The sequence below is a fragment of the Budorcas taxicolor genome, chromosome 9 (assembly GCF_023091745.1).
Source record: "Budorcas taxicolor isolate Tak-1 chromosome 9, Takin1.1, whole genome shotgun sequence".
Classification (NCBI taxonomy): Eukaryota; Metazoa; Chordata; class Mammalia; order Artiodactyla; family Bovidae; genus Budorcas; species Budorcas taxicolor.
In genome coordinates this window covers 32,134,408-32,155,504 of record NC_068918.1, presented here as the reverse complement: position 1 = coordinate 32,155,504, position 21,097 = coordinate 32,134,408, and the positions used below count along the sequence as shown (strand labels likewise).

General features: G+C 38.0%; 1 protein-coding gene across 1 annotated transcript in view; it reads left to right on the top strand.

Annotated features, from left to right (window-relative positions):
- The window catches only part of FIG4 (FIG4 phosphoinositide 5-phosphatase), a 183,768-nt gene that overhangs the window by 57,857 nt on the left and 104,814 nt on the right, over positions 1–21,097 (top strand). Inside the window, exons 5-10 of the mRNA XM_052645719.1 lie at positions 764–814; positions 8,809–8,957; positions 12,139–12,267; positions 14,807–14,907; positions 17,930–18,092; positions 18,517–18,614. Of these exons, the coding sequence (XP_052501679.1) occupies positions 764–814; positions 8,809–8,957; positions 12,139–12,267; positions 14,807–14,907; positions 17,930–18,092; positions 18,517–18,614 (691 nt within the window). The remainder of the gene's footprint in view (positions 1–763; positions 815–8,808; positions 8,958–12,138; positions 12,268–14,806; positions 14,908–17,929; positions 18,093–18,516; positions 18,615–21,097) is intronic.

The following is a 21,097-nucleotide window of genomic DNA, read 5'->3' as shown; positions in this document are numbered from 1 at the left end:
ATATTTAACAGTGAATTCAGGTGAAGGACATACTGCTATTCATTATACTATCCCCCCACCCCAATTTTTCTATGCATTTGAAAGCTTCAAAAAGTTGTTTGGGGAAATTATTGGAACCTGGGGCATATGGGGAAAGACTGTTAATAAATAATAAATTGATAGAGAAAATGCTAGAATTGGTTTGATATTATAAAGGCTCAAAATGGAACAAAGTTAGGCATGTTTATGAGTTTTTAAAAAATAGCGGCCTAGGTTTTAATTACACTTCGTACCTTTATAGTGCTGTTTTAGAACATGAACCAGAATTTAAAGGTGATGTGGTTTTCTTGCTTAAAACCTTGTTAGATAGTGGTTTTCTGGAACTTTGTGACACTCTCCTTGATGTTTGAAAGTGGGGTAAAAAAACAGTTTTGTTTTGGACAAGAGTTAGAGTTTACCAGATAAAGTTGAATTTTGTCTTATATTAACTGAAAAAAATTATCTTATGTAGTTTACTGTCATTTTCCCCCAGTTTTATTGAGATAAAATTGACATATACCACTGTGTAAGTTTAAGGTGTTCAGCATAATGATTTGACTTTTGTATATTATGAAATGATGACCACAATGTAGTTAGCATCCATCATCTCATAAAGACACAATAAAAAGAACTTTTTTTTCCTGTGATGAGAATTTTTAGGATCTACTCTCTTAACTTTCATATATATTATAGCAGCAGTAACTGTAGTCATCATATTGTTAACTATAGTAATCATTTTTTTAAGGTATCTACGAATATTCCAAAACGTGGACCTATCCAGCAATTTTTACTTTAGGTAAGTTTGAGCTTATTTTTACTCTGTCAGTCTCTTAAATGTTTATATTATTTCCTACAAGGTAAAAAGAGAATCAGAGAACACAGTAGTACTTTGATTATTCTTTTTTTAAAAAATAGCCAAATCTTTTCATCTGAAACAATATAAATACAAGTATTCCTCCTTTTAAAAATCTAATTTTTGAAATTTTAAATGGATAAATTAAATGGTAATTATTCTTACTATGAAAAATAATCTTTTCATTATGATTTTAAAGAAATGCTTTTATTTTGTAATTTTTTTTGAGTTTGAAGATATTTATACTTCTGAATTTTTCAATATTATCATCATATCTGAAACAGGAAATTTTAAAATTCCTGCATCCTTTATTCAAATGAGAGTGGCAATAATAATTTAAAATTATACACTGATCTTTTATTTTTTACAGAAGAGCAAATTAAAGATTGAAGAAATTAAATTACTTACTCCTGTAGGACTGGCAAGAAGCACTCTATTAAAAGTAATTATTGCCAGTTCTCAAATACACATTTTCATCTAGCACACCAAATAGAAAATGTCACAAGGTACTAAATCTAGAGATTAGCACATAAACACACAGTTGTTGAATTAAGGGCCAAACTCTAAAACATTAACAAAACAAATATTGAAAATCCTGTCCATTTCTGCAAATTTTTAAAAATTTTTATTGGAGTATAGTTGATCTATGATATTGTACGTGTTTCTGCTGTACAGCAACGTGAGTCAGCTATATGGAGGGAGGGGGTATAGGTATCTACTCTGTTTTTTTAAGGTTCTTTTCCCATATAGGCCATTACAGAGAACTGGTCACAGATATAGAAAACAAACTTATGTTGCTAAGGTTAAGTGAGGAGAGGAATAAATTGGGAGATTGGAATTGACATACACACACTATTATATGTAAAATAGACAACTAATAAGGACTTACTGTATAGCACAGGGATCTCTACTCAATACACTGTAATGGCTTACTTTGTAATTTTGAATTACAAAAATTAAATCTGCATTGTCTATATACAGGGAGGTGGGAGGGGGATTCAGGGTTGGGGGGGACACCTATATACCTGTGGTTGGTTCATGTCAATGTATGGTAAGAAGTATCGCAATATTGTAAAGTAATTATCCTCCAATTAAAATAAATAAAAATTTAAAAAGTTTATATATAGAGTTGTAACCGTTTCACAGTTTTCAGTTAACAGTCTAGTAAAAATTAGGTAAAAATAAACTCAAAATAGGGAGAACTTTTGCAGTACCAACATATTGTTGTTGGCATTGTAAATTAATAGTTTTCCTGGAGAGGAATGAAGCATCAAGTACATATGAAAATATATCTGAAGAAAATAAATCAGGAGGGAAAATATTATTCCCTGTTTGTAAAGGCACTAGCTTTTCAGATAGCTTCTCTATCATGGCCCAAACAAGCAAACCAACCAATGCAGAGACAACCCAAATATGGTGAATTGAAAAATAAGCAAGTAAATTATAGCAGAGCATCCCGAGAGAGTGTTACGCTATCACTGAAGTGACCACTATGCAGGCTGGTATATAGCAAGTTATTGTGCTGCATGGAAGATTCTGTCACTTACAGTGTCCAAAGTAAAATGTAGAACGCAAAATGGCATGTATCAATGGACTTGGGTCATAGGACTAAGAAGAGGACCCAGAGTGTTGTAGCTGTTGGCATTATGTACTGTTAGGGTGCTTTGCATTATTTTAAGTTTATTTTTAAACTCTTAATATAGTTAACCATTTATTTATTTATGAAATAAAAACATGTACTATGTAGAGTGGATTATGTCTTCATGATGTGAAACTGATGAAAGTTAATTAATTTAGCAATAGTACAGTGAAGGGCTTCTAAAGAAATAATTTTCACTTCCACGAATGTTTATTGAAAGTGTATTTCCATTGTAGTTGTCTCCATCATTTGCTTTTCAGCCATTATTGCTGAATTGTTTATAGTCTCTCTGAGGTACTGCTGAAGCTCAGTGGAGCTGAGCTGTTAGGAGTGATTTCTCCTTCAGGGTTTTCAAGTTCATCTGCATTCTCATACTGAGTTCTTCTCAAGTTATTCCACAAGTGAAAAATATGAGGTTAAAGACTTAAAAAAATGTTATATTACATTCTTAAGGTTCAGCTAGGATAAATCAGTTGTCTTAAATAGGAAAAGTTGATTGTTAAAAGTAAAAGCCCAGTTTCTCACCCCGCCCCCAGCTTTATTGAGATATTAATGACATCTGTAAGTTTAAGTCGTACAATGTCATGGTTAGATACATGGATGTAGCGCAGAATGATTACCACAGTGTTGGATAACAACTTCATCCCAAAACATAGTTGTGATTTTGTGTGTGTGTACTGATAACACTTGATTTACTCCCTTAACACATTTCAAGCACGTAATTCAGTGTTGTTAATTACAGTTACCGTGCTGTACATTAGATAACCAGATCTTATTTATCTTATGGCTAAGAGTTTGTACTCTTTGACCGATAGTTCTCCATTTCCCCCAGCCACTGGCAACTACCATTTTTTAATATGCCCTACATGTTATTTATCTGTTCCTTTGTTAATTTATTAATCTGTTCATTTGTGGTTGTTGCCGCATCTGGGTATTTTGATTAATTCTGCAGTGAGCATGGGGGTGCAGATAGCTCTTTGAGATGGTGATCTTTTTTCTTTTGGATATATAACCAGAAATGGGATTTCTGGATCAAATGGTAGTTCTGTTTTTAATTTTGAAGGAACTGCTATTTTATTTTCCATAATGGCTACACCAGTTTATGTTCCCACCAGCAGTCCAAAGTGTTCTCTTTTCTCTACATCCTTGCCAACCATGCCGTTTCTTGTTTTAATAATAGCCATTCTAATAGGTATGAAGTGACATCTCATTGTTGTCTTGATTTGCATTTCCCAATGTGATGGTGAGCATCTTTTCATGCATTTATTGGCCATTTGTATGTCTTCTTTGGGGAAATGTCTATTCAAGTCGTTTGCCCATTTAAAAATTGGATTATTTGTTTGTCATTGAGTTGTATGAGTTCCTTATGTATTTTGGTGGTCAGCCCATTAACAGTTAGATGGTTTGCAGGTATTTTCTCCCATTCAAAAAGTTGCCTTTTTATTTTGCTCGCTCTTTCTCTGTGCAAAGCCTTTTATTTTGATGTTTCATTTGTTTGTTTCTGCTTTTGTTGCTTGTACTTTTGGTGTCATGTCCAAAAATAATATTTGTGAATACCAATGTCAAGGAGCTTTTCCCTGTGTTTTCTTTTATTAGTTTATAGTTTCAGGTCTTACATTTAAGTCTTTAATCCATTTTGAGTGAATTTTTGTGAGTAGTGTAAGACAGGGGTCCAGTTTCATTCTTCTGCAGGTGGTTGTCCAGTTTTCCTAACACATTTATTGAAGAGACTATCCTTTCTCCATTTGTCTTTTGGAAAATGGCTTGTCAGTCACTCAGCCGTGTCCAACGCTTTGAGACCCCATGGACTGTAGCCCGCCAGGCTACACTGTTCACGGAATTCTCCTGGCAAGAATACTGGAACAGGTGGCCATTCCCTTCTCCAGGGGATCTTTCCAACCCAGGGATCAAACCCGGGTCTCCTGCATTGTATTACAGGTAGATTCTTCACTGTCTGAGCCACCAGGAAGCCCGTCCTTCCTCCATTCATCGTTTTGGCTCCCTGGTCAAATATTAGTTGACTGTATCTGAGTGGTTTTACTTCAGGGCTCTCAATTCTGTTCCATTGGTTTAGGTGTCTTTTTTTTAAATCTCGGTAACATGCTGTTTTGATGCTGTAACTTTGTAATGAAGTTTGAAATCAGGAAGTTTGATGCCTCCAGCTTTGTTCTTCCTTCTTAAGGGTGCTTTGACTATTAGGAGTCTTCTGTGGTTCCATACAGATTTTAGGATTGTTTTTTTCTATTCCCGTGGAAAATGTAATTGGAATTTTTTTTTAATTTTTATTTTTACTTTATTTTATTTTACAATACTGTATTGGTTTTGCCATACATTGACACGAATCCACCACAGGTGTACATGAGTTCCCAAACATCAACCCCGTCCCACCTCCCACCCCACACCATCCCTCTGGATCATCCCCGTGCACCAGCCCCAAGCATCCTGTATCCTGCATCAAACATAGACTGGTGATTCGTTTCTTACATGATAGTATACATGTTTCAATGCCATTCTCCCAAATCATCCCACCCTCTCCCTCTCCCTCTGAGTCCAAAAGTCCGCTATACACATCTGTGTCTCTTTTGCTGTCTCGCATACAGGGTCATCATTACCATCTTTCTAAATTCCATATATATGTGTTAGTATACTGTATTGGTGTTTTTCTTTCTGGCTTACTTCACTCTGTATAATCGGCTCCAGTTTCATCCATCTCATTAGAACTGATTCAAATGTATTCTTTTTAATGGCTGAGTAATACTCCATTGTGTATATGTACCACAGCTTTCTTATTCATTCATCTGCTGATGGACATCTAGGTTGTTTCCAAGTCCTGGCTATTATAAACAGTGCTGCGATGAACATTGGGGTACATGTGTCTCTTTCTATTTTGGTTTCCTTGGTGTGTATGCCCAGCAGTGGGATTGCTGGGTCATAAGGCAGTTCTATTTGCAGTTTTTTAAGGAATCTCCACACTGTTCTCCATAGTGGCTGTACTAGTTTGCATTCCCACCAACAGTGTAAGAGGGTTCCCTTTTCTCCATACCCTCTCCAGCATTTATTGCTTGTAGACTTTTGGCTCACAGCCATTCTGACTGGTGTGAAGTGGTACCTCATTGTGGTCTTGATTTACATTTCTCTGATAATGAGTGATGTTGAGCATCTTTTCATGTGTTTGTTAGCCATCCATATGTCTTCTCCTATCCTACTCAAACTCTTCCAGAAAATTGCAGAGGAAGGTAAACTTCCAAATTCATTCTATGAGGCCACCATCACCCTAATACCAAAACCTGACAAAGATGCTACAAAAAAAGAAAACTACAGGCCAATATCACTGATGAACATAGATGCAAAAATCCTCAACAAAATTCTAGCAATCAGAATCCAACAACACATTAAAAAGATCATACACCATGACCAAGTGGGCTTTATCCCAGGGATGCAAGGATTCTTCAATATCCACAAATCAATCAATGTAATTCACCACATTAACAAATTGAAAAATAAAAGCCATATGATTATCTCAATAGATGCAGAGAAGGCCTTTGACAAAATTCAACATCCATTTATGATAAAAACTCTCCAGAAAGCAGGAACAGAAGGAACATACCTTGACATACTAAAAGCTATATATGACAAACCCACAGCAAACAGTATCCTCAATGGTGAAAAATTGAAAGCATTTCCCCTAAAGTCAGGAATAAGACAAGGGTGCCCACTTTCACTGCTACTATTCAACATAGTTCTGGAAGTTTTGGCCACAGCAATCAGAGCAGAAAAAGAAATAAAAGGAATCCAAATTGGAAAAGAAGAAGTAAAACTCTCACTGTTTGCAGATGACATGATCCTCTACATAGAAAACCCTAAAGACTCCACCAGAAAATTACTAGAGCTAATCAATGAATATAGTAAAGTTGCAGGATATAAAATCAACACACAGAAATCCCTTGCATTGCTATACACTAATAATGAGAAAGTAGAAAAAGAAATTAAGGAAACAATTCCATTCACCATTGCAATGAAAAGAATAAAATACTTAGGAATATATCTACCTAAAAAAACTAAAGACCTATATATAAAAAACTATAAAGCACTGATGAAAGAAATCAAAGAGGACACTAATAGATGGAGAAATATACCATGTTCATGGGTTGGAAGAATCAATATAGTGAAAATGAGTATACTACCCAAAGCAATCTACAGATTCAATGCAATCCCTATCAAGCTACCAGTGGTATTTTTCACAGAACTAGAACAAATAATTTCAAGATTTGTATGGAAATACAAAAAACCTCGAATAGCCAAAGCAGTCTTGAGAAAAGAATGGAACTGGAGGAATCAACTTGCCTGACTTCAGGCTCTACTACAAAGCCACAGTCATCAAGACAGTATGGTACTGGCACAAAGACAGAAATATAGATCAATGGAACAAAATAGAAAGCCCAGAGATAAATCCACACATATATGGACCCCTTATCTTTGACAAAGGAGGCAAGAATATACAATGGAGTAAAGACAATCTCTTTAACAAGTGGTGCTGGGAAAACTGGTCAACCACTTGTAAAAGAATGAAACTAGATCACTTTCTAACACCACACACAAAAATAAACTCAAAATGGATTAAAGATCTAAATGTAAGACCAGAAACTATAAAACTCCTAGAGGAGAACATAGGCAAAACACTCTCCGACATAAATCACAGCAGGATCCTCTATGATCCACCTCCCAGAATTCTGGAAATAAAAGCAAAAATAAACAAATGGGATCTAATTAAAATTAAAAGCTTCTGCACAAAGGAAAATATAAGCAAGGTGAAAAGACAGCCTTCTGAATGGGAGAAAATAATAGCAAATGAAGCAACTGACAAACAACTAATCTCAAAAGTATACAAGCAACTGATGCAGCTCAATTCCAGAAAAATAAACGACCCAATCAAAAAATGGGCCAAAGAACTAAATAGACATTTCTCCAAAGAAGACATACGGATGGTAATTGGAATTTTGATACAGATTGTATTGAATCTGTAGATGGCTTTGGGTAGTATGGTTATTTACACAGTATTAATTCTTCTGTTTCATGAACACTGGGTTTCTCTTGTGGCTCAGATAGTAAAGAATCCGTCTGCAATGCGGGAGATCTCGGTTTGATCCCTGGGTTGGGAAGATCCCCTGGAGAAGGGGAAGGCTACCCACTCTAGTATTCTGGCCTGGAGAATTCCATGGACTATATAGTCCATGGAGTCACAAAGAGTTGGACACGACTGAGCAACTCCCACTCACTCTGTGAACACTGGATATCTTTCGATTTATTTGTGTCTTATTCATTTATTTTATTCATGTCTTATAATCTTCAGTATACAGATCTTTTACCTCTTTGGTTAAATTTATTCCTAAGGTTTTTTTATGCTCTTGTATATGGGATTGAGAAACCAACTTCTTAATATAGTTTTTATCTCTCTGAGATCAGATGCTAATAAAATTAATGGCTCTATCAAGCAAATGTGATACATTTAAATTTAACAGATTAAATAAAAATCAATTTCACATTATATTAATAAAGAAGAAATAATAATGTGTGAGAATCTCTGAAGTTGTAACCATTTTAAAGTATGACTATAATACTTTCAAATTTGTATAACTTAAGAAATTCTAGATACTGTCTGAAATTCTGTGCTAAAAATATATAGCTTAAGATACTTACAAAAGTTGCTGATTTTGTGCAAATTTTATTTGCACAGACTGTTATAATTTTTTTAATGATGTGCTTCTCAAACATGTTTCACTCTAGTGGCTTGTGTTATTTGCTTATTCTTATTTTATTACTAAATAAGTTACGGTGCCACCATTAGTAATTAATATAATTATTTTCATTCATAGGTAAAGTAGAGTACAGACCTTGTATAATACGATTAGAGTAGATACTATAGCATTTTTAATTGTCCATTCAGATACATATAAAAGTATGATTTTGTTATACAAGACTATGAAGTTAGATTAATTTCAGTGTGAAGCACAAAGTGCATATGCAAATCAGTGAATGTAGGTTACTAACATTTTATTGTGTTTTTCTAGTTATGCAAATGCCTAAGTCATGTAATGATTTTTAAATTTCCAATTATATTCATGATTTACTATGTTTAAGGTGCTTATTTGAACAACATTGCTTCTGTTGTTGGTGCTAACTAATTCAGTTCATAATTAGGTGCTAACTAATTTAGTTCATAGGTTTTAATTCCTTCTGGGAGCCAAGATTATGAAATATGTTTTGCTTCTCTAATTCTTATTAAGCTTTCTCTTCTCAGTTACAGCTATGATTTGTCCCACTCACTTCAATATAATCTCACAGTCTTGCGAATGCCCCTGGAGATGTTAAAGTCAGAAACCACCCAGACTCGCCAGGAGAGTTTCGACATCTTTGAAGATGAAGGATTGATTACACAGGGTGGAAATGGTAGGTGGTTTTCAACACATCCGATATATGTTAATGTGACATCTATGAAACGGCATCTCATTAAATTCACTCACATTTCCTTCACATTTCTCCTTTCCTATTTGCTCTTTGTCCTCTCATGAAGTTGCTTCAGATATATGAATTCATATAAACGAATTCATTTTTATAGAGATCATGGTGGTGGTTTAGTTGCTAAGTTGCATCCGACTCTTGTGACCCCATGGACTGTAGCCTGCCAGGCTCCTCTGTCCATGGGATTCTCCAGGCAAGAATACCTGAGTGGCTTGTCATTTCCTTCTCCAGGGGATCTTCCCGACCCAGGAATTGAACCCGGGTCTCCTGCATTGCAGACAGATTGTTTACTGCCTGAGCTACGAGGGAAGTCCAGAGATCATGTATCACCAAATTGATTTCATTTGTGAGCAAGCCAGAAAATTGTATGCTGATGTTTTCTAGCAAAATTTCATGCACCTTTTATGGAATACATTCAACTTTGGCGGGAGAATTTTCTTTTTTAATATTGAAGAATACACACCAGCACCTATTTTTCTTCATAGAGACCAATTGTGTATGAGTTGAATTGTAGAAAAAAGTTACCCTGGGTTGCCTGTTGCAGCCTAGACATTTATGTATCATATCTCTAATCCTCGTAAAAAACTACTCAGTAGGTGTAATGCTGCTTTCACATAAATAAAGGCTAAGTAGGAGGCCGCGACCTAGAGGTTAAGATCACAAGGCCAGTGTCCAGAGGAACCCTTGCAGAAGGTCAGAGGCTGTTCTGACTTTGACTGGTCTCAGCTTGACCCACCTGTCCCTCCTACGGCCTGCTTCTGTCAGGACTGTTGTGGGGTTACTGCAGGACCTGTGTGTGACTAGTCTAGGGTGACCCTGGGGATCTGGGACTAACCAGCCACACAGCAGAATGGGTACCTTTATCCTTAGGTTTAGGGATTGGTCTAGCACTCTAAGGCCAGAGACATTGCCAGAGTGAATGTTGTAAAGGCATTGCTTCAGATGTAAAATTAAGACAGTTGAGCTGAATTGGCCTTACTGTGGGAACAAAAAGTCAGTAGTGTCTTTGGGTCCCTTCCTCAGTGCCACTTCTGTGACAGTGATGAAGATGTGGGTGCAGAGGTCGAAGGTAAGTTCCAGAAGGTTTGTCCTTGCAGGACACTCAGGAAGAGGCTGTGCTCTGTTAGCCTTTTGCCAGAAGTTCTGGTCCACTCTAAGAAGACTGAGACTTACTTCAACTGAATGCCATCTCTGTTAATTGCCTTTGACTCTTGTTCATTTATTAGATTGACTATCACTTGAGCTAAAGCAAAACCCTGTGCACCCTCCCTGCCCCAAAACATCTAGATCACAGAAGTTTGCTGTGGTTCATCTGAATTGTAATCTGTGCCCCTCGAGGCAGGTGGAGGGTAAGATAATTAAATATTTTTCACATCATCTCTTCTAAATATTGTTCTTAGTAATAGAAAAGCTAAAAGCATTAGTAAGTATGTACTGTGTGTCATCTCCCATTTGAATCTGAATATCTGTACTGAGATCTCAATTAAGACTCCAAAAGCTACCTAACTTTTTACTATCAGTCGAGCAGTTCTACTTGATAGATACGAATAAACTGTGTATTAGGTTTTTATGACTGCCGTAAGAAATTTCCACAAACTCAGTGACTTAAAACTATACACATTTATTATCTTACAGAAGTCACAGTCCAAAAGAGATCTTGGTGGACTAGAGTTAGAGTGTTGGTAAGGCTGCATTTCTTTCTTGAGACCCTAAGGAAAAAGCCATTTCCTTGCCCTTTCCATCTTCAAAGCCAGCAATGGCTGGTGGAGGATTGCCCACATGACATCACTCTGACACTCTCACTCCTGTTCTCCTCTTTCACTCACAATGCCCATGTGATTACAGTGGGCCCTCTTGGACAATTCAGAAGAGTCTGCCCATCTTAATTAGCAACCTTAATTCCATCTGCAGCTTTAATTTCTCATTGCCACGTGACATAACTTACTCATGGGTTCTGGTGATTGGAACGTAGATATTTTTTCTGTGGGGAAGGGACGCTACTACTACACAGGGGGAAACTGATAGGAAAGAGAAAGCGAGGAGGGCAAAAGTTGTCTGCGTAGGTAGAAAAGGAAAATAATACATTTTAAAAAAAGTCTCTAATGTGTCAGGCAGCATGTTAGTCACTTTGCATATATTATATTTTTTAAAAATCTGAATTATATCTCTGAGGTGAGTGGTATCATCATTTTGCAGTTTGGAAAATTGAGGTTCTGAGATGTTATGTAACTTGCCAAAGGTCACAGAGCTGGTAAGTGACGAAGACAGGACTGCTATCCATTATTCATGCTCAATGTAATGTCATTGAAGGGGCAGAGAAGGCTCACTTTTTATAAATAAAACCAAAGAGCATTTGTCATAGTGTATATAAACACTCTTAACATACATGTTTTGAGAAGAAAAATAGTATTGCTTGTCTCTAAGCAGAACGGTTATAATCTTTTAAGCCATTATTTTTATACTTATTTCTTATTTTGTACTTTATATAAGCTTTGTAAAACTTACTGATATTTAGTAAATTTATCTGGATATCCTGAAATGATGCTTGATGAAATTAATTTTGTCATATCAAAAAAGCTTGATATAATAATAACGACCACTTACGGAATTACGAGTAAGACACGAGACTTGTTCTGAGCATTTCATGTGCATTATCAACTTGCCTTTACAACAATCACATGGAAGGGGCACACATGAGCAAACGGGGCACTGAAATAAGTGACCCGCTTGAACACACCTGTCACCCTGCTGGCGAGGCAGAGCTCAGATGTGGACCCAGGCACTGTGACACCAAAGCCATGCTCCCAGTCACTGCTCCTGCTGTCTGTCAGCCTCATTCGTGTATTTGTACGTGTGTGTCCTGAATTTCCCAGTTGTTTGCTTTTCTCTAGGTTAAAAACTCTCACAGATCATAAAAATGTGTTTTTTCTTTAACTTTGTACAGTATCAGCACAGTGTTCTGGGCAATGAGATGAGTTATATCCACTGAAAACAGCAGTGGTATTTATCAGACATTTTGCAATTAAAAAACAAACGTTTGAGAGCTTAAAAATGAATTGAATGTCCACCAATTTCCTTATCTTCCTGATACCAACTCTTATTTTTTCAGGTGTATTTGGGATCTCTAGTGAGCCTTACATGAAGTACGTGTGGAACGGCGAACTTCTAGATATAATTAAAAATACTGTCCATCGTGACTGGCTGCTATACATTATTCATGGATTCTGTGGGCAGTCAAGTATCCTTTTTTAAAACATTAAGATGCATATTATTTATGCTATACCAGTTTGTAGGAAGCTGTATATGAATTATAAGATCATTACAGTTATCTGTGCACCCTGCAGATAGGTTACAATGATGCATTCTGGGTGGTTGAAATACAAAGAGGAATGCAGATCTATTATGGCTGCTGCTGCTGCTGCTGCTAAGTCGCTTCAGTCGTGTCCGACTCTGTGCGACCCCATAGACGGCAGCCCACCAGGCTCCCCTGTCCAGACAGGTAAATAACAAGGAAGAAAGTGCTCTGGGCACAGAAAGTGCTGTAGGTAGTAAGTGTCATTCTTACCTAAGAGCAGGAGCAGAATCGCTAACAGGAGGGGAGGATGGGGCCAGGCTCATAGGAAGAGTTGAACTTGGCTTGACTTGATCGAGAAGCAGGCCTCGGCAGTGAGACTGTGGGTTGGGGAAGCACCGTGAGTGTAGAGATGGAAAAGTTTATGGGAGTGTATTTGTGGTTTGTGTATAAAATGCCTGGGAGGTGCAATGGGGTGGGAAGGAGATGAGTTGGGGGGAGTCAGACTGCCAATCACCAGATTACTTTGGTGGTCGGATGAAGGACTTTGGGTTTGGTGCTAGAATCTTTGAAAGTTTTTTTCAAGAGGGTAACATACAAATTAGTACTTAGGAAGCTTGGATGGGTAACCATTTTCAAAGTGTGTTGGTCACTCCATTATGTCCCACTATTTGTGACCCTGTGGACTGTAGCCCTCCAGGCTCCTCTGTCCATGGAATTCTCCAGGCAAGACTGGCGAGGATTGCCATTTCCTCCTGCAGGGTATCTTCCCAACCCAGGGATCAAACCTGGGTCTCCTGCGTTGCTGGTAGATTCTTTACCATCTGATCCACCCTAGACCAAGAGACATGCATTAGGACAAGATTGCAGTGGTTCAGGCATAATGTAATGAAGATCTGGGTTGGGAAGAATCATAATAGATTAAATAGACATAGATTGAGCTTGGTGTTAAGCTGGTAAATCAATCTTATAAATATCATTTGTCATTTTATTTGATTTCTTGGTATATTGAATGTGTTCTTATGAGGCTTAAGAAGGCAATGTCTACTTTTTAGAAGTGGTGTTAAGTGTTTTCCTGCCCCTTTTAGAGATCCTGAAGAACATTTGTGCGCCTAGCATGCTTTCTGGTTGGCAGTCTTCCTTGTGTCTTAGGTTTGTTAAAAACTTAGAGGGAACACTATAAAGGAGAGGTTGTTTTGAGACCACTGAGTAGATGAATGTGATTAACCAATAACGTGCTTTCTTGCACCAGAACATCGACAGGAGTGGAGTCAGGGAGTCAAAGGGTAGAGTTGGAGAGGTTGGCCTTGGAGAAGACCTGATTTGCCTCCTTTGTGGCAAATGAGGGTGAGGAGAGGCTAGATGAAGATGCAGAGGACTTTTGGAATGAATTTGGTGAGATTTATGTGTTACACGTAAAATGGCTCGTTACCTGATACTCATTTTCAACCAGTGAGTGGTATTATCTGCTTGATCATTCACTGAATAATGAGATTTGGCCCCGAATTACTATATATTTTTCCAAAAGTAGAATCAACCTGGAAAAAACACACGGTTTCCACCACCAAGGACTCTAAAGAGAAGGTGCTACAGTTTCTAAGGGCAGCTTCTAAAAAGTAATTCTAAACTGTCTTTTATTTTTCAAGAGCTAACTCAGGCCTGGCATGTATTAAGTACAATAAATGGTTGTTTCTTTAAAGTAGTAAATAACACCATAGATTATAATTTTAAAGCTCATTAGTTGAAATGATGAATCCAGTCTCCCAGTTAACAAGCATTTAATGAATTCTGGAATCTATATGATGGTAACAGTCATTGCTATTTATTGAATGTTTGCTATAAGCCAGGCACACATTCCACACATTACCTAACCCAGTCTTCGCAACCACCTAATAAAATTGGTTACTTTTTTTTTTTTTTTTGCACTTACACCATTTTACAGAAGATGAAACTGAGGTTCAGAAAGTTAACTAAGGTGACAATATTAATTGAAACTTTATTTTGGTTAAACAGGTCCCAGTGTTCAGTTTCGCAGTTAGATGACAAATTTGGGTGCTCTCACAGTATTAGTACTAACTCCATTCCCTCAGAATTAGCTATTGCTTCATAATTTAAACACCCTGTTAATGGAGAGGTGCTCCATTTGATAGGTGTATGGTCTCTGAAGAATGAAGAAGGATTAATTGTACCTTTAACATTCTTACCTGGCTGCAAGGAGGGACCACAGGTCTTCCCTTGACCAATAACCCTACATCTGGTTACCGTTTCCTCTGAAATTCATGGAAACCACTCTTTAGTGAGGTTCGGTTTTGCCTTAATACCTGCATACTTCGAAAGAGCAGTTAGACCCAGTGCTGTTCCGTTTCTTGGGTGGAGCTTTTTGGTGTTCTTTAACCTACTGGACAAAATATATTTAACGTAGAATGGTTCTTTTGGTTGGGTGTGATGGTCATGAGTGCTAAACAGCTTTAACTAGATTTCTAAGAGCTGTTGATCTATGGACGACCTGTGTATGTCACTTTAATAGCTAGAAGATCCAGTAAGTTTGCTGGGACTCGTTTTCTCAAAAGAGGTGCAAACTGTGAGGTAAGATTGCTGCTGGCAATTTAACTTTTTATTTCAGCTCTGGTGACAGATAAAGCAAAACAGAGTTTTAGAAGGTGGACTATCTTAGTTTGGGACATTATCAAGAGAATAATGAATCCTCTAGAGTCTCTGAAACTTGTGAGGAATATGACTAACATATAGATGTTCTGAAAAATCAGCTATCTTAGCATTATGCAATGCCTTAGGGACTTATGAAATGTCTAATGTTTTGGAGGATGAGCCATTTCTGTAGTAGATTTTTAAATGCAGTACATATTTAGTGGAGAGACTAAAACAGCAAAACACCTCCACCCAAGGAATAAATGGAGGGGAGCGCTCTTTGGAAAGCATCCTTGATGAGAAAACTGAGTAAAGCAAGGCCTGGAAACCCTTTACCCACTTCCCTCTGCTTTAGTTTGGCTCAAGACAGACTCCTTCCGCTCATCCCTAGGAAAAAACCAACATATTCATCTACTGTTCTGCCTTTGGTCATGTAGTGTGCTTTGAGTGTTTTGTCTCTTTCTGCAACAGACAACTGGAGTCTTACACAGATGTGTGATCGAGTAGATAGACTGAGTGAGACATTGGGTTTTGATCCTGCCTTAATATAGCAACATTTGTTCTTAAAATCATATCAACAATGAACATAGTTATAACTGTCACTTTAAGAAAAAAAGATGTACCCATCTGAATGCAGAGTTCCAAAGAATAGCAAGGAGAAATAAGAAAGCCTTCATAAGTGAACAATGCAAAGAAATAGAGGAAAACAATAGAATGGGAAAAACTAGAGATCTCTTCAAGAAAATTAGAGATACCAAGGGAGCATTTCATGCAGAGATAGGCACAATAAAGGACAAAAATGGTCTGGACCTAACAGAAGCAGAAGATATTAGGAAGAGGTGGCAAGAATACACAGAAGAATTATACAAAAGAGGTCTTAATGACCCGGAAAACCACAGTGGTGTGATCACTGGGCTAGAGCCAGACATCTTAGAGTGTGAAATCAAGTAGGCCTTAAGAAGCATTACTATGAACAAAATTAGTGAAGGTGATGGAATTCGAGCTGAGCTATTTCAAATCTTAAAAGATGATGCTGTTAAAGTGCTGCACTCAATATGCCAGCAAATTAAGAAAACTCAGTGGTGGCCCCAGGACTGAAAAACATCAGTTTTCATCCCAGTTGCAAAGAATGTTCAAACTGCCATACAACTGCACTCATTTCACATGATAGCAAAGTAATGCTCAAAATGCTCCAAGCAAGGCTTCAACAGTACATGAACTAAGAACTTCCAAATGTTCAAGCTGGATTTAGAAAAGGCAGTGAAACTGGAGATCAAATTGCCGACATCCTTTGGATCATAGAAAAAGCAAGAGAGTTCCAGGAAAATATCTACTTAGGCTTCATTGACTATGCTGAAACCTTTGATTGTGTGAATCACGATAAACTGGAAAATTGTTAAAGAGATGGGAATATCAGACCTCTTTACCTGCCTCCTATGAAACCTGTATTCAGGTAAAGAAGCAACAGTTAGAACCAGATATGGAACAACGGACTGGTTCCAAACTGGGAAAGGAGTATATCAAAGCTGTATATTGTCACCCTGCTTATCTAACTTATATGCAGAGTACATCATGCATAATGCTGGGCTGGATGAAGCACGAGCTGAAATCAAGATTGTGGGAGAAATATCAATAACCACAGATATGCAGGTGACACCATCCTTATGGCAGAAAGCAAAGAGGAATTAAAGAGCCCCTTGATGAAAGTGAAAGAGGAGAGTGAAAAAGCTTGCTTAAAATTCAGTAGTCAAAACACTAAGATCATGGCATCTGGTCCCATCACTTCATGGCAAATAGATGGGGAAACAATGATAGACTTTATTTTCTTGGGTTCCAAAATCATTGCATATGGTGACTGCACCCATGAAATTAAGAGATGCTTGCTCCTTGGAAGAAAAGCTATGACAAACCTAGATAGCGTGCTAAAAAGCAGAGACGTTATTTTGCCAGGAAAAGTCCATACAATCAAAGCTATGGTTTTTCCAGTAGTCATGTATGGATGTGATAGTTGGACTGTAAAGAGAATTGATGCTTTTGAACTGAGGTGTTGGAGAAGACCCTTGAGAGTCCCCTGGACTGCAAGGAGATTAAACCAGTCAATCCCAAAGGATATCAGTCCTGCATATTCACTGAAAGACTGATGCTGAAGCTGAAACTCTAGTAGTTTGGCCACCTGATGTGAAGAAGTGACTTGTTGGAAAAGACCCTGATGCTGGGAAAGATTGAAGGCAGGAGGAGAAGGGGACAACAGAGGATGAGATGGTTGGATGACATTGCCAACTCAATGGACATGAGTTTGTGCAAGCTCCGGGAGCTGGTGATGGACAGGGAAGCCTGGCGATCTGCAGTCCTTGGGGTCACAAAGAGTCGGATATGACTGAGCAACTGGACAAGAACAGAGTTTTGCAGCTCTGTTATGTAGTTTTGGATATATCAAGGGTAATTAAACAGGCACGTTATTAATGCCTCTAAAATTATTCTTTGTTATATCCTCATATACTTTATAAGTAAAGCTGTGTCAAGGTTTTTTTTCTTTTGTCCATCAGGCGTTTTATTTGAATCTTACTTTTTGTCCTTTCATTCCTCCTTGGTCTTCAGAATTGAATTTTTATATTTCACCGGTATTACTAATCTCCTGTAATATCTTGTAATTGTTTTCCTTTTCTCTCCTTCTCTGCACTCTATTACCTGTATTATTAGCTATTTAATTTGATTTTTCCCTTGTCTATTCTCTGCTATTTTTAATTGCCTTCCTTTATTGCATCTTAATGATTTTCCTTTTTTAATATGTGCATCAAATATTGATCAGCACTTACCTCTTTTAAAATATCCTAAGAATAGGAATTGGGGTGGGGTGCCATGGCCTAAGAATAGGAATTATATTTTCATTCTGTACTTGACATTTTTTCCGTGAAAAAATTCTGAGAATATAAAACACCTGTAAATGCACCTTTCTTTCCAGGGTGATGTCGCAAATGAAGTGGAAACTGAGCAAATACTCTGCGATGCTTCTGTCATGTCTTTTACTGCAGGAAGTTATTCTTCTTATGTACAAGTTAGAGGATCAGTTCCCTTATACTGGTCACAGGACATTTCAACTATGATGCCTAAGCCACCTATTACATGTGAGTGGAAGTCTTTTCAATAGTAACTCTCCTTTACCCACATTAGAGAGTAAACTGCTGCCAACAGAAATTTCATACAAGCATGGAGTTTCAGTACTGAGAAGTAGATCATTTAGAATCAGGGCTACTGATATTTTTTATGCAACAACTTTATATACATTTATTTTTAATTTTGGCCACTAGAAAATTATTTATATTTTAAAATATGTAAATATAATTAATTATATTCAGAAATGTAAGAATCATTCGAATTCAATAAATATATGAAGAATGATACACTTAAGAGGAATTTGAGACATGAAACTACCAGAAGGTCAATTGAGTTACATTTCTATAAACATTATAAAGTGAAACAAGACTCTGTGCTGCTTTTATTCTTGCTGTATAATTTTCATTCTGGTACTGATTTGTTTTTTCCTCCCAGTGGATCAGGCAGATCCATTTGCCCACGTGGCTGCCCTTCACTTTGACCAGATGCTTCAGAGGTTTGGCTCGCCCATCATCGTCTTGAATTTAGTGAAGGTATGACATGCTCTTTGTTTGGTTATGAAATTCGATCACACTGGACAACATGAAGGGGCTTAACTAGCCTGCTTTAAAGGAGGAGAGGGTTGTGGGTTGATTGTGCTGTGATGACTCACTGTGTCTGAACTGTTTGAACCTCTGTCCTTTGGCCTCAGAGTGCACGTGGCCTCTTCCCTGGGTAAGTTCAGAGACTCTGTGGTGGGTTTTTTGGGAAAGAGAGAAATGAGCATGTATGTCTTCTAATTTCCTGGGGTGAGCTAGGTATCAGTGAAATTCTGCCTCAGTTTCCAGGACATCTGGGAGAAGGAAGCATGGAGATCAAACACCCACAGGCTAGCCTTGATAGAGTAACTTCCCTTGACAATCCAGAAGATCCTCTGGGCAAGATAACATGTGGTAATAGGATCTAAGGACTAGATTCAGAAATTGGGGTGCAGTTGTGGCTCAGGAATCCGGTGGACAGAGTGGTGACCTGGTCTCATAATTCTGTGCTTCCATGTCAGAGTACACTGTCGGGTCAGCGTGTGTTATGTATATGAGCAGGCAGCCAGGTCAGAGCCTGGCGTGGAGGGTAGGAGACCAGGTAGGAAATTGTATCTGTGTCTGTTGCAACCAGATGAAATGGAGGAATCTCATTCTGTGGCTAGGAAAACCCTGAGTGTGAAAAGCGAGTGTTTTGTTTGTTATGGCTATGGCAGTTGGCCAACACCTTCTAGTATCTGAGATTATTCCAACAAGTTGGTTATAAGTATTTGTTGTTGTTGTTCAGTCATGTCTGACTCTTTGTCACCCCATGCACACCAGGCTTCCCAGTCTTTCACTATCTCCCAGAGTTTGCTCAAACTCAGGTCATTGAGTCAGTGAAACCATCCAATCATCTATCCTCTGTCACCCCCTTCTCTGTCTTCAGTCTTTCCCAGCATCAGGGTCTTGTCCAAAATCAGCTCTTCATACCAGGTGGCCAAAGTATTGGAGCTTCAGCTTCAGTCCTTCCAATGAATATTCAGGACTGATTTCCTTTAGGATTGACTGGTTTGATCTTCTTGCTCTCCTAGGGACTCTCAAGAGTCTTCTTCAATACCACAGTTCAAAAGCATCAACTTTTCAGTGCTCAGCCTTCTTTATGGTCCAATTCTCACATCTATACATGATTACTGGAAAAAACGTAGCTTTGAGTATACAGACCTTTGTCAGCAAAGTGATGTCTCTGGCTTTTTAATACACTTTCTAGGTTTGTCATAGCTTTTCTTCCAAGGAACAAGCATCTTTTAATTTTATGGCTGATGTCACTGTCTGCAGTGATTTTGAAGCCCCCAAAGATTAAGTCTGTCACTGTTTACATTTTTTCCCCATTTATTTGCCAAGAAGTGGTAAAGCATCTGTCTACAATGCAGGAGACCCAGGTTTGAGCCCTGGGTTGGGAAGATCCCCTGGAGAAGGAAATGGCAATCCACTCCAGTACTATTGCCTGGAAAATCCCATGGACAGAGGAGCCTGGTAGGCTACAGTCTATGGGGTCGCAAAGAGTCGGACATGACTGAGCGACTTCACTCTCTCACTCTCTCAGTGGGACCAGATGCCATGATCTTAGTGTTTAGACTGTTGAGTTTTAAGTCAGCTTTTTCACTCTCGTCTTTCACCTTCATCAAGAGGCTCTTTAGTTCTTCTTTACTTTCTGCCATTAGGGTGGTGTCTTTTGTATATCTGAGGTTGTTGATATTTCTCCTGGCCATCTTGATTACAGCTTGAGCTTCATTCAGCCTGGCATTTCACATGATGTATTTTGCATAGAAGTTAAATAAGCAGGATGACAATATACAGCCTTGACGTACTCCTTTCCTAGTTTGAAATTGGTTCTAACTGTTGCTTCTTAACCTACATACAGGTTTCTTAGGAGGCAGGCAGGGTGGTGTGGTATTCCCATCTCTTTAATATTTTCCACAGTTTGTTGTGACCCACACAGTCAAAGGCTTTGGCATAGTCAATGAAGCAGAAGTAGATATTTTTCTGGAATTCCCTTATTTTTCCTGTGATCTAGCAGATGTTGGTAATTTGATCTCTGGTTCCTGTGCCTTTTCTAAATCTAGCTTGTACATTTGAAAGGTCTAGGTTCAGGTACTGTTGAAACCTAGCTTGAAGGATTTTGAGCATTACCTTGCTAACATGTAAAATGAGTACAATTGTGTGGTAGTTTGAACATTCTTTGGCATTTTTCTTCTTTGGGTTTGGAATGAAAACTGACCTTTTCCAGTCCTGTGGGCACTGCTGGATTTTCCAAATTTGTTGGCGTATTGAGTGCAGCACTTTAACAGCATCATCTTTTAGGATTTGAAATAACTCAGCTGGAATTCCATCACCTCCATTAGCTTTGTTCATAGTAATGCTTCCTAAGGCCCACTTGACTTCACATTACAGAATGTCTGGCTCTAGGTGAGTGATCACACCATCATGGCTTTCCGGGTCATTAAGAACTTTTTTGT